The sequence below is a fragment of the Pristis pectinata genome, chromosome 9 (genome assembly GCF_009764475.1).
Source record: "Pristis pectinata isolate sPriPec2 chromosome 9, sPriPec2.1.pri, whole genome shotgun sequence".
In the NCBI taxonomy this organism is placed as follows: domain Eukaryota; kingdom Metazoa; phylum Chordata; class Chondrichthyes; order Rhinopristiformes; family Pristidae; genus Pristis; species Pristis pectinata.
The window spans coordinates 59,819,431-59,832,085 of record NC_067413.1 but is presented as its reverse complement, the minus strand read 5'-3'; the positions used below and the strand labels follow the sequence as shown (position 1 = coordinate 59,832,085).

The following is a 12,655-nucleotide window of genomic DNA, read 5'->3' as shown; positions in this document are numbered from 1 at the left end:
GTGTGCTTAGCCCACTGCGCTACCCTCTCTACAGTGTGGCTAGGCACAGCTCAAACGCCATCTATAAATTTGCTGATGACACCACAGTTCTTGACAGAACCTCAGATGGCGATGAGGAGGCATACAGGAGTGAGATAGATCAACTGGTTAAGTGGTGTCACAACAACAACCTCACACTCAACGTGAGCAAGACCAAGGAATTGATTGTGGACTTCAGGAAGGGGAGGTCGGGAGAACACACATCAAGCCTCATTGAGGGGTCAGCGGTGGAAAGGGTGTGCACCTTCAAGTTCCTGGGCATCAACATCTCAGAGGATCTTTCTTGGGCCCAACACATTGATGCAATCATGAAGATGGCATGCCAGCAGCTCTAGGAGTTCGAAGAGATTTGGTATGTCACCAAAGACTCCTAGAAATTTCTGTATATGTACAGTGGGGAACATTCTATCTGGTTGCATCACTGCCTGATATGGAGGCTCCAATGCACAGGATTGAAAGAGGCTGCAGAGGGATGTAGACTCAGCCAGCTCCATCACAGGCACAACCCTCCCTGCCATCGAGGACATCTTCAAGAGTTTTGGAGTCCATTTATTCAATATTTTCACATGATGTCGATCCCCTTTCAATAACTTTCCAACTTGGAGGAACGGAGTTGACGACATAATATTGCTCTGTTTCTACAGAGAAATTTTAGCCCAGTTTTTTTCTTCTTTTTTTGTTGCTTGTTTTTTTTTGAAATTTTTTTTGTTTAGTTTAGTTTATATTGTTTACAATTTTTCTTATTGATTTGGGTTTTTTTAAATTATATAATAAACCTTTTTCTTTCCTTTCTTTTATATTATATTCATTTACTAAGAGATCGTTGGATCTACAGATTTTTTTATATTTTATTGTTCTTTATGATTATCTATGCTATGATTGTTATCCTGATCTCTTTGTATTACATGTATAAATACTGATGCTATATGTCAATCTGCATTAATTTGAAAACTAATAAAAAGATTGAAAAAGAAAAAAAAGAGTCAGTGCCTTAAGAAGCAGTATCCATCATTAAGGACCCTCACCACCGGGGCATGCCCTCTTCTTGTTACTACCATCAGGAAGGAAGTACAGGAGCCTGAAGACCCACACTGAATGTTTCAGGAACAGCTTCTTCCCCTCCACCATCAGATTCCTGAATGGTCCATGAACATTACCTCATAATTCGTCTTTTGCACTATTTATTGTAGCTTATTATGTAACTTATTGTAGTTTTTATGCCTTTATGTCTTGCAGTGTACTGCTGCCGCAAAACAACAACTTTCATGACACGTCAGTGATAATAAATCTGATTCTGATATCTTCCATCTCTAGCATTGCAATATTCTCTTTAATCATTGCTGCCACTTCCCTCCTATCTTTTATTTTCTATCTTTCATGAATGCCTTGTGTCCACAAATATTTAGAACCCATTCTTACTCTCTTTATAACAAAATCGAAAAGTGCTGGAAATAATCAGCAGGTCAGGGAGCTTCTGTGGAGGGAGAAATAGAATTAACGTTTCAGGTCAATGGCTTTTTTTAAGCCAGGGCTCTGTTATTGCACAATGTTATTTTCTAGACATCTTGATTTATGTACATTTATTGTAAACCTATCATAGATATTGTTCTACATTCCTTTGGTTTGTTAATTTTGAAAAACTTTCTATTTCTTGTTTTGGGGAAATGTATCTTTCCCAACATTTTTTGCTCATTTTCTCTCCTTTTCATTTCTCTGTATCCATGCCACTATTAAGTTAGTTGAAACCTCCCTCACACCACTAGCAAACTTTCCCAAATGGAGGTCCCAGCTCTAGGTGCAATCAGTTCCTCCTATACACGTCCACCTCCCATAGAAGTGGTATTGATAACCCATCAGATTTCCTAAGTGCTTGGGTACTCCTGGTCTGTTTCAAAGCATTATGTCCACCTAAACATTAGGAGACAAAAGTAATCTCTGGGGTTCTGGGCATTGCAATTTGTGTGACTGAAGCCCACCTTGGACAAGATACGGTAAAAAGCTCAGTATCACAGAAATAACTTTATATAGATCCAAAGATCTTCATTCCACACTCTCTTCTTAGACAATTCCCCAGGATCAAGGATGACATGCTTCCATTCCAGTTCTGTGGACTCTGAGGTGGCTGAAGACACCACAGCTGGGGCAGGAGGTGTTTGACAGTGTGGATGGGCAAATAGCTTGGGAGGTGGCACATTCTTTCTGTCATTTTCTCTGGGCTTCTGTGTGCTCCTGATACATGAATAAGATTCTTATGCCATCCTGAATACTTCTTCTCCATTTTGAGTGATCATGGGCCAGGGATTCCCAATGGGTTGCTTTTCTCAGGAGACCATAAGATGTACTGTGTACCACCAGAGGAAATAATGAATTTCCTCTATCTTCGCTTAGAGGTGGCTCTTAAGTTATGGGAGGTGACTAGCATTTTCATGTGTCACATGTGTCATACCGTCACAGGATAATATTACACAGTGGGCCAGGTTATTAGAGACTTCTGTTTGTAGTTGTTAAATGTAAGGCTCATCCTTTTTCCCATGATCCCTATAAATTAGGTTCACTCCAGCAGAAAGCTTTCAGAGTTGAGATGCAACATTGCACTGAGAAAGATTTTAAAACAATGCTGGGATGAGGATGTTATTTAATACTGGTTTACATTGAGATAGGATTTGTTGTGGTTCCATTGCTCATGACCATGGCTTGTGGGCAACCATGAACCAAATGTGGAGATGAATTATTGTGAGCAGCCAAATTTGATGAGGATGTTCCAAAGTCCTTTGCAATTGATGGAGATGATGTCTTTAATGAGGTAGTCACTGATGCTGCTGTCTGCATTTCTCATTAAGTTGTAACATAATGAAGATCAGGTCCATTGTGCACTTCAATAGATGGGACTGGGTGCAGGTAAATGGGACTAGCGGAATAAAGTTTCGGCACAGACTAGAAGGGCTGAATGGCCTGTTTTCTGTGCTGTAGTGTTCTATGGGACCCACACTGCAGTCTGAGGAGATGTCCAGAGCAGCACATAACCTCTTAGCAACAGCCCTGGTCCAGGCATAGGTACCTGTTAGATTAAACCATCATCCGGGTAAGAGAGGGCAGGGATGTCCACATGACAGGTACTGACGATAGTTGGATTGTTGTACTGACCACTGCTCTGTATTCTCTGACAACCTGACCTCAAAACAACAGCAACAATGTTCCAGATCCAAATATATTTACTTGAAAGACTACGTGAATATGCCACCTAATAACACTTACTACTTGTTATTGCCAGATTGACTATTCACAACATCCTTTTTTTGCTCTGATAAAATTGTGCATATTAACAGCAGACTCATAAGAAACAGAATTATCAGATGTATTATGCCAGTGCCAGCTCTGAAGCCTATAGGTTTTCTCTCTTCACAGATGCTGCCTGACCTGCTGGGTATTTCCTGCTTTTATTTTAGATTTCCAACAACTGCAGTGTGTTGTACCTCACAGTTCCATCTTCTCCCTTCTTGTTCATCCCTTTCTTTTTATATTTCATCCAAATAAATCAACTATGATTTAACAAGTCTTCAGCAGCCTCTCGCAGTCAGCACCAAAACCATTTGTGTTATTTACTCCTTCATGGTCTTCACCCTGTTACACACATTCTCTTTACTCTCTTCTTTTTCCCGCTTCTCTTCAATTAGAAACATCCTTGATTTCTAACTTTTCCGAATTCTGATGAAAGGTAATTGACCTAAACCATTAACTTCATTTTTCTCTCCGCAGATACTACATGACCTGCTGAGTACTTCTAGCATTTTCTGTTTTTGTTTTAAATTTCCAGCAGCTGCAGCATTTTTGCTCTCTGGTAAATATGTGGTGTCAGTTTGACAATTATAATGTGAAGATTTTATGTCATTAAACGTTTGAGACAAAGTAAAATCAAGGTTGCTACAGAATGATTTGCATGATGTAAAATGAGGTCTCCATTTTCAAAAGGTAGATATCTTTATTAGTCACATGTACATTGAAACACACAGTGAAATGCATCTTTTGCGGAGAGTGTTCTGGGGGCAGCCCGCAAGTGTTGCCACTCTTCCAGCGCCAACATAGCATGCCCACAGCTCCTAACCCATTCATCTTTTGGAATGTGGGAGGAAACCAGTGCACCTGGACGAAACCCATGCAGACCCGGGGGAAAACGTACAAACTCCTTACAGACAGTGGCCGGAATTAAAACCGAGTCACTGGCGCTGTAAAGCGTTACGCTAACTGCTACACTACTGTGCCTGCTAAATAAACAGGTGTTGCGTTAAATAAACTGCTTATTTAATTTTGTTTTACTTCGTAAAACCAGGGCCAACTAACAATGAAAGACTAATTCCATTTGTGTTGTGTTTTTTTAGAATTCTCTGCTATAACACCATATGAGACCTTGAGAAAAGGAAGTATACATAATATTTAAATAATCTGCTGACACTTGCACTGTATATTTTCAAGGGGATTAAGCTTCCACCAAAACTCAGCATGTGCACTGAATGATGAGTTAAATAAAACTAAAGAATGATCTGTTGTTTGTGCACCATTGTATAAACATGATAATCCTATTTGCATGATCAATCTGTATGAAATAGTTCTGTAGTAAACAAGACTTTCATCTTCATTCACTTGTAAAAGACTGTTTACAGATATCACAAACCATCCAGAACAAAACTCAAAAGCACATTAACCACTTTGATTTACCTTGCACAGGTAGAGGCACTCACCTGTCTCCTTTGAAGAAGTAGGTTTTGCCAACGTCTTCCCACCACACTGCTGTGTCAATGCCCTGAGAAGGTACTCCACTTCCTAGTTCCACCACATTCTGAGGATACCCTAGTTCCAGTGTAGCTTCCTTAAAGACCCAATATTTACTCCCTATGAGAAAATAATTTATAACATTTTTAGTTTAATTTTGTTGTGTAAATTATTTTATTCTGATATTAAGAGTCAGGTTTTCATTTTGATGTTTGAAAAATAAATTCAGAATTGTCTCATTCATTCATTTGAAACTCCAAAAGCACATATTTACTTCCTCCATTGTGGCATTTTCTGAATTTGTATTGTTATAAGATAAAATAAGATTTCTTTATTAGTCACTTGTACATCAAAACACACTGTGAAATGCATCATTTGTGCAGAGTGCTCTGGGGGCAGCCCGCAAGTGTCGCCACGCTTCCGACACCAACATAGCATGCCCACAACTTCCTAATCCATACGTCTTTGGAATGTGGGAGGAAACTGGAGCACCCGGAGGAAACCCACGCAGACACGGGGAGAACATACAAACTCCTTACAGACAGTGGCCGGAATTGAACCTGGGTCATTGGCGCTGTAATAGCATTACGCTAACCGCTACACTACTGTGCCTGCCCTTTGTACAATTACAAAGAGAACAAACTAATAATATAGGGTTAATTAAGTTTTCACAATTTTGTCCCACACGATCGTTAGGCTGGGAAAAAGATAAATAAATAGAAAGTGAATTATCTTTCTACAGCTAAAAAACTTATACATAATGGTCAAAAGGAGAAAATTCATCCTGAGATGTATCATGAAACAATAGCAAAGCTTTCTCTTCTCTACAAATAATTTGAAAGTCAGGTGGGGAAATGGGTCATGTGGTGATGTAGTAGCTGGTGCTGCTGCCTCGTGGCTTCAGGGACCTGGGTTCACTCCTGACCTCGGAGTTTGGATGTTTTCTCCATGGCTGTGTAGGTTTCCCCTGGGTGCTCTGGTTTCTCCCTCATCCCATATATTGCTGGTAGCTGAATTGGCTTCTGTAAAGTTGCTCTTGTTAGGGATTATTATGGAGTCATGAAATTATGGACAGTGGATATTAATTAAAATAAGAACCAGTCTTCAGGAGATAAAGCCTGTTCACAATTTAACATTAACTGATGCTTTGGGGTCATCGAAACCTATCGTTGAGTGCAGGACATTCTGATTCTGTACCATTGAAACCATGCAGGGGAAGACAATAGCTGAATGTTCATGTTAATTGGTGCTCATTGAAAACTACAGGACAAGATCAGGGAAGGCATTAAGTGGCCCTCTCCTGTATTAACACATCGTTAAAGGTGTGCCCATGCCACAATGCGCAGTTCAGGACAGGTCTGTTTTGTCACTTAATGTTCTGGCTAGCCATCCCTCATCACTGTAACAAAAGAGGCATATTTTGGGTGGCTTGAGTTTGTGCTGAGAAGTTTTTGGACAAGCCACCAGGAGTTCTCCTAATTGGGATGTGCTACCATTGTAAATATGTAATTCTGCAAAGTTGCCTGTGTACATTCAAAATGTTAAAGTTAAGTAGATGATTATAGTTATTGAAACTGTAGTTAATTATTTATTATTGTCTTTGTAGTATAAAAAGGACTTCTTAGTCCTAAAAAGTATACAACATTGTGAGAGATGATTCTACATTCTCTCCAGAAAATCTGCTGTGTGAATACAAATCTTTTATATCTCCCAGTCACAGCTTCTGTATGGCCCAGTTTAGTCAGTCACAACATCTCAGTATATTTTAATGGTGAAAAGAATATAAAGAAGAGTTGAAGGGCATGTATTGGAAATAATAATTTGCAGGGAAACAGGAAAATAAGGAGAGAAGTGGAACAAATTGGATTGCTCCCCTGAGGGTCAGAATAGATCAAATAGACCAAATGGCCCCCTTCTGTGTCATTGTAAGAGAAAAAGAGATAGACAAGAGTTTAGACCCTTTAAGTTTTACCCTACTTATAGTAACTGTAATGGGATTATGATTCGGCCTACCTCATACATTTTATATATTGATGAGCTCTCAGCAGGCTTTATTGTGTCATAAATATTTTAACATTTGTTGCTATCACATTGTTTAGTTTGCCTGAGGTTTTGTAAAGCAAGCTTGAAATTTTCAAGATTAATTAAGCATCAACTAATGTAGACATAATGGACCATATGGGACCAAAGTATTTCAAAATGACAACTTCTAGAAATAATAACTGTTATCAAATGGGGTGGAAATTAGACTTTGTCCAAGCCTATGAAGGTATATTTTTTAACATTAGCAGAAACTGGCCATTTTTACCACTGTTCTGCACCCTTTTATATGTTCTTTCCCAGCTGGGGAGGCAGGCAGGTGACCTGTACACAGGAGTCTAGTGTTAATGGTTTGCACCCAAGTTAAAGGGTTGGCACATTAGAAAAATAGGTAAAATCAGATAAAATGGGCAAAAGTCTTTTTTTCTGAATCTCAGGTCTGGAATCTAAATCTTCACCTCTGTATTCTGATGGATTTTTAAGTTGTTTCCATGATTTAAGCCTCATGATATGCAGGGTATTTTGGGGAAGGATCCTTGCCACCAATAGCAATTCCAACATATTTGACCCTTGGGAACAAACAAGATGCTGGAGGAACTCAGCAGGTCGGGCAGTACCTGTGGAGGAAAATGGTCAGTCAGCCCTTCATCTGGACTGAAGGATAGAGGGGAGAGAGCCAGTATAAAAGGGTGTAAGGAAGGGGTGGAGCAAGAGCTAGCAAGTGATAGGTAGCTCCCTCCTTACCTGCCCATTTCCCTCCACAGATGCTGCCTGATCCACTGAGTTCCTTCAGAATCTTGTTTGTTGCTCCAGATTCAGCCACCTGCAGTCTCTTGTATCTACACTTAACCTTTAGCCTGGAGCTTACAATGTGTCTTTTAAACAAGAAGCATAACACTAAGAAGCAGCCTTAAAACAGCTTTATTTTTGCGTTACCTCATTTATTTGATTATTTGCGCTATTTATTTTGAACTTTACTGTTATATGCCACCATTCAAGACACTTTTCTTGACAGAACTGGTTGTGTTTCAGACCTGGACATTAGGTTTCTTGCTCTGTCCTCACAAAGCAAAGAAAAGCAAAATATGTCTGTTTCAAATACTACCACCAACTAGAACTGCTGACACCACATTAAGAGAATGCATCAGCTCATATCTATTCCTGTTCAAGGCATCTGGGTCTCTGCACTCCAGGCAGATGATGCAAAGCTCTGATTGTGCTGGCTGCATTTAAGGAAGGGAAGAATGAAATATCTGGGTAAGTTTTTTTTATGCCCTGGAACAGCAGATTATAGAGTCATAGAGCAAAACAGCACAGATACAGGCCCGTCAGCCCAATGAGTCCATGCCGACCACGGTGCCCACCCAGCTAGTCCCAATTTCCTGTGTTTGGCCCTTATCCCTCTAAGCCCCTCCATGTACCTGTCCAACTGCTTCTTAAATGATACTATAGCACCTGCCTCAACCACTGGCAGCTCACTCCATATACTCACCACTCTCTCTGTGAAAAAATTGCCCTTCAGGTCCCTTTTAAACCTTTCCCCTCTCACACTAAATCTATGCCCCCTAGTTTTGGACTCCCCTACCCTGGGGAAAAGAATGTTACCATCCACCTTATCTATGCCTTATCTATGATGAATTATGTTGGACAAAATGTACAGAAGCACCATGAGAAATGGCAACCATTTTCTGATTTCTGCTTGTACATGCGATTCTTGAGCTGAAGTTAAGGGATATATTAGAGCCCATGGTGAATCAGCAGCTAATTTGTTCTCCTTTCCATTGGAAAACATGCTGCCTATGCTCATTGACCGATGTACTCCATTTGACTGCAAAGGTCACACAAGTAGGAGATCCTGCAGTGTGGAGAATTGCTGTTTTCAATCCTCAGTGATACTGAGCATCACTATTTAATCATGTTTGCCAAGGAAGTGGATTCAGTTAAAAAGCCATTTAAAACTGCTGATTCTCTCAACAGCTGGTGGATTGATCTTACCATTGATACATAAGAATGTTATTGACACTTATAAATCCACATTGGATTCAAGATAAATGATATACATACACAATCCCATCGTCCCAGAAGCCCTGGATGAACCAAGAGATTTGCAATCTGCTGAGGGCTAGATCTGTGCTGTTCAAGACTGGTGATCCAGAATTCTACAAGAAGTCTGGGTACGATCTGTGGAAGGCCATCGTGAGAGTGAAAAGGCAATTCCAACACAAGCGGATGCATGATAACTGCGGCAGGGTTTGCATGCCATTACTTCCTACAAGGTGAAACCTAATGTGATAAATGGCAGTGAAGCTTCACTCCATGATGAGCTCAATGCCTTTTATGCATGCTTTGAAAGGGAGAATAACACTGCACCTATGCGAATCCCCACAGTATCTGCTGACCTTGTGATCTCTGTCTTGGAGGCTGATATCCGAACATCCTTAACCCTCTCAAGGCATCAGGCCCTGACAGTGTACCTGGCTGGGTACTGAAAATCTGTGCTGACCAACTGTCTGGAGTGTTTAAGGACATCTTCAATGTCTCACTGATGTGGTCTGAGGTTCCCACCTGCTTCAAAAGTGCAGCAATCATACTGGTGCCCAAGAAGAGCAGAGTGAGCTGCCTCAATGATTATTGCCCAGTAGCGCTCACATCTACTGTGATGAAGTGCCTTGAGATGTTGGTCATGGCTAGAATTAACTCCTGCCTCGACCTGTTGCAATTTGCCTACCGCCACAACAGGTCTACAGCAGATGCAATCTCACTGGCTCTCCACTTGGCTTTGGAGCACCTAGACAACAGCAAAATATACATCAGGCTGCTGTTTATCAATTACAGCTCGGCGTTCAACACCATCATTCCCTAGGTACTAATAACCAAGCTTCAAAACCTGGGCCTCTGTACCTCCCTCTGCAAGTGGATTCTCAATTTCCTTATCGGGAGGCCACAGTCAGTGCAGATCGGCAACAACATCTCCTCCTCACTGACAATCAACACAGACGCATCTCAAGGTTTCATGCTTAGCTCACTGCTCTACTCTCTCTACACTCATGACTGTGTGGCTAGGCATAATTCAAACACTATCTATAAATTTGCCAATGACACCACTGTTGTTGGCAGAATCTTGGATGGCGATGAGGAGGCGTACAGGAGTGAGATAGATTGGCTGGTTGAGTGGTGTTGTAACAACAACCTCGCACTCAACGTCAGCAAGACCAAGGAATTGATTGTGGATTTCAGGAGGGGGAAGTCAGGAGAACTCACACCAGTCCACATTGAGGGGTCAGTAGTGGAAAGGGTGAACAGCTTCAAGTTCTTGAGCGTCAACATCTCTGAGAATCTGTCTTGGGCCCAACACACTGATGCAATCACAAAGAAGGCATGCCAGTGGCTCTACTTCGTTAGGGGTTTGAGGAAGTTTGGTATGTCACTGAAGACTCCCACAAATTTCTACAGATGTACAGAGGAGAGCATCCTGACTGGTTGCATCACAGCCTGGTATGGAGGCGCCAATGTGTAAGGTTGAAAGAGGCTGCGGAGGATTATAGAGTCAGCCAGCTCCATCACGGGCACAACCCTCCCCGCCATCAAGGATATCTTCAAGAGGCGGTGCCTCAAGAAGGCAGCATCGAAGAGATTTGGTATGTCACCAAAGACTCTTACAAATTTCTATATATGTACCGTGGAGAACATTCTATCTGGTGCATCACTGCCTGATATGGAGGCTCCAATGCACAGGATTGAAAGAGGCTGCAGAGGGATGTAGACTCAGCCAGCTCCATCACAGGCACAACCCTCCCTGCCATCAAGGACATCTTCAAGAGCAGTGCCTTAAGAAGCAGTATCCATCATTGAGGACCCTCACCATCCAGGACATGCCCTCTTCTCGTTACTACCATTAGGGAGGAGGTACAGGAAGAACCACACTCAATGCTTCAGAAGCAGCTTCTTCCCCTCTGTCATCAGATTTCTGAATGATCCATGAACCCATGAACATTCCTTTTTTTGAACTATTTATTTATTTTTGTAATTTATAGATTTTATGCCTTTGCACTGCACTGCTGCCACAAAACAACAAATTTCACATCATATGTCAGTGATGCTGATTCAGGTTGTCAGAGACCACAAGCCTCATCAACTGTGACATTGATCAAAACTTATTAGGCTTCTGGGTGTAAGGAAATAAAACAATGTGGAGTTCTTGATGGAAAACTTATTTGATCTGCAGGCCAGACCAGAATTGTTATGGAGTGTTAACCTCAAATATGCTGAATAATTTCCCAATCTATCATAGCCTTATTCTCTTGGAAAGAGAGAGGTGTGAGAAAGAATCTATTAAAATGTGTAGAACCAAGAGCTTTGTCCTGTAGGTATAAGTATACAGAGACAAAGATCAATGAGGGGGAGAAAAACTATGACACAGCTGAAAACAATTTCCTGCCATAGCAATCTGAAAATGCTGCAAAATTGATAAAACTCCAGGGAAAAACTGAACTTTGTGGTTACAAGATATACATAAATAAAGAGTAGCAAATTCTGATTCAGTACCTTAATTAAGCTTTGCATCATTGCTCAGAGCATTTCAGATGAAGTTCTTTCTGATCTTCCATTGCAATAATAATTATCAACTTGGGGTAACTATTGTAGACCACCCAGTCTCCAACACAGCTCACTGTCAGATCCAATCCGGCAATGACTCGCAGCCTTACTATAACACATAAATGACATTGCTGGACCATGGCAGTTGCAGCTGGAAGAAGTTGCTGAGCTGTTCAGTTTTTTTCTCAACATCAGCAGAAGGTGCATGTTTGACTGCTCATGGTTAGCAATTCTGCAAGGAATTTCCTGTCATTCTACTTAATTTTTCTCATGTTCATTCCAGCAGATTCGTTATACTCAGAAAGCACTTGTTTCCTTTTAGAAAAGGAAAAGCTGCAGTATGTTTGAATTTTCTCCCAATCCTGCAGTATAAGCATCTTTCCCATATCTGATTAATCACTTAAAGTGGTTTCCTATTTCACCTGACAAGAAAAAAAATCATAATAAACTAAACTGCAACTTAGTAATAAGCTGTACTTCAGAGCATCTTTATTGATGTATGAACATTATGGCAAATGGGCTGTGTGGAGGAGCAGACCCATCAGCAGCCTAATGATCATTAAATTGGATGACTGATGGGTGTTTCAACATTTTTCAGTTTCAATGAAGAAGCCTTGTTATGCGGTGGGGGGGAGTTGCCTAAAAAAGGGTAGACCCTCTCAACAGCAGATTTCACAGTAGATAATGAATACAATTGCAAATTCCTATTAGGTGGAAGTAATTGCTGGCTTCAGGCTCTCTTCAGTACTGTTTCCTGCAACTTCTGTAGCAAAATTATTCAAAATAATATTTTAAAAATCATTCTTTTTAATATTTTATGAGAAATATACTGATTCTGTTATCTTTATATTGATGATATATTAATCACTTGCCATGGGTTATTGTCTTGAAGTTTTACTGGATGTGCAGTAAAGCTATTAGGAATTTAATAGATAGGCTTCTAAGTCCTGATGTGTTTCTCAGGCACTGACGTTGTGCTTAGTGTTGGCAAAGACTGCAAACTTCTCACATCCCAAACAATAATAAGGGATGAGGGATAGTGTAGGAACTTGCCTTGGTTCATTATTCTTTAAAAATGTTAAATAATATTTAGCAATGGGCTCATAACTAAATATTTAAGGATCCATCAATATTCTTTGTTGCCAAATTACAACACAGGTGACCCCTGCATTATGGGGATTCACATTCCTACAAAATGGTCCATATCGCAACT

At 40.6% G+C, this 12,655-nt stretch overlaps 1 protein-coding gene across 2 annotated transcripts in view; it reads right to left on the bottom strand.

The window, feature by feature from the left end:
- The window catches only part of LOC127574165 (matrix metalloproteinase-16-like), a 188,997-nt gene that overhangs the window by 21,327 nt on the left and 155,015 nt on the right, over positions 1–12,655 (bottom strand). For both annotated transcript variants that reach the window (XM_052022935.1, XM_052022936.1), the window contains exon 8: positions 4,776–4,926. In XM_052022935.1, the coding sequence (XP_051878895.1) occupies positions 4,776–4,926 (151 nt within the window). The remainder of the gene's footprint in view (positions 1–4,775; positions 4,927–12,655) is intronic.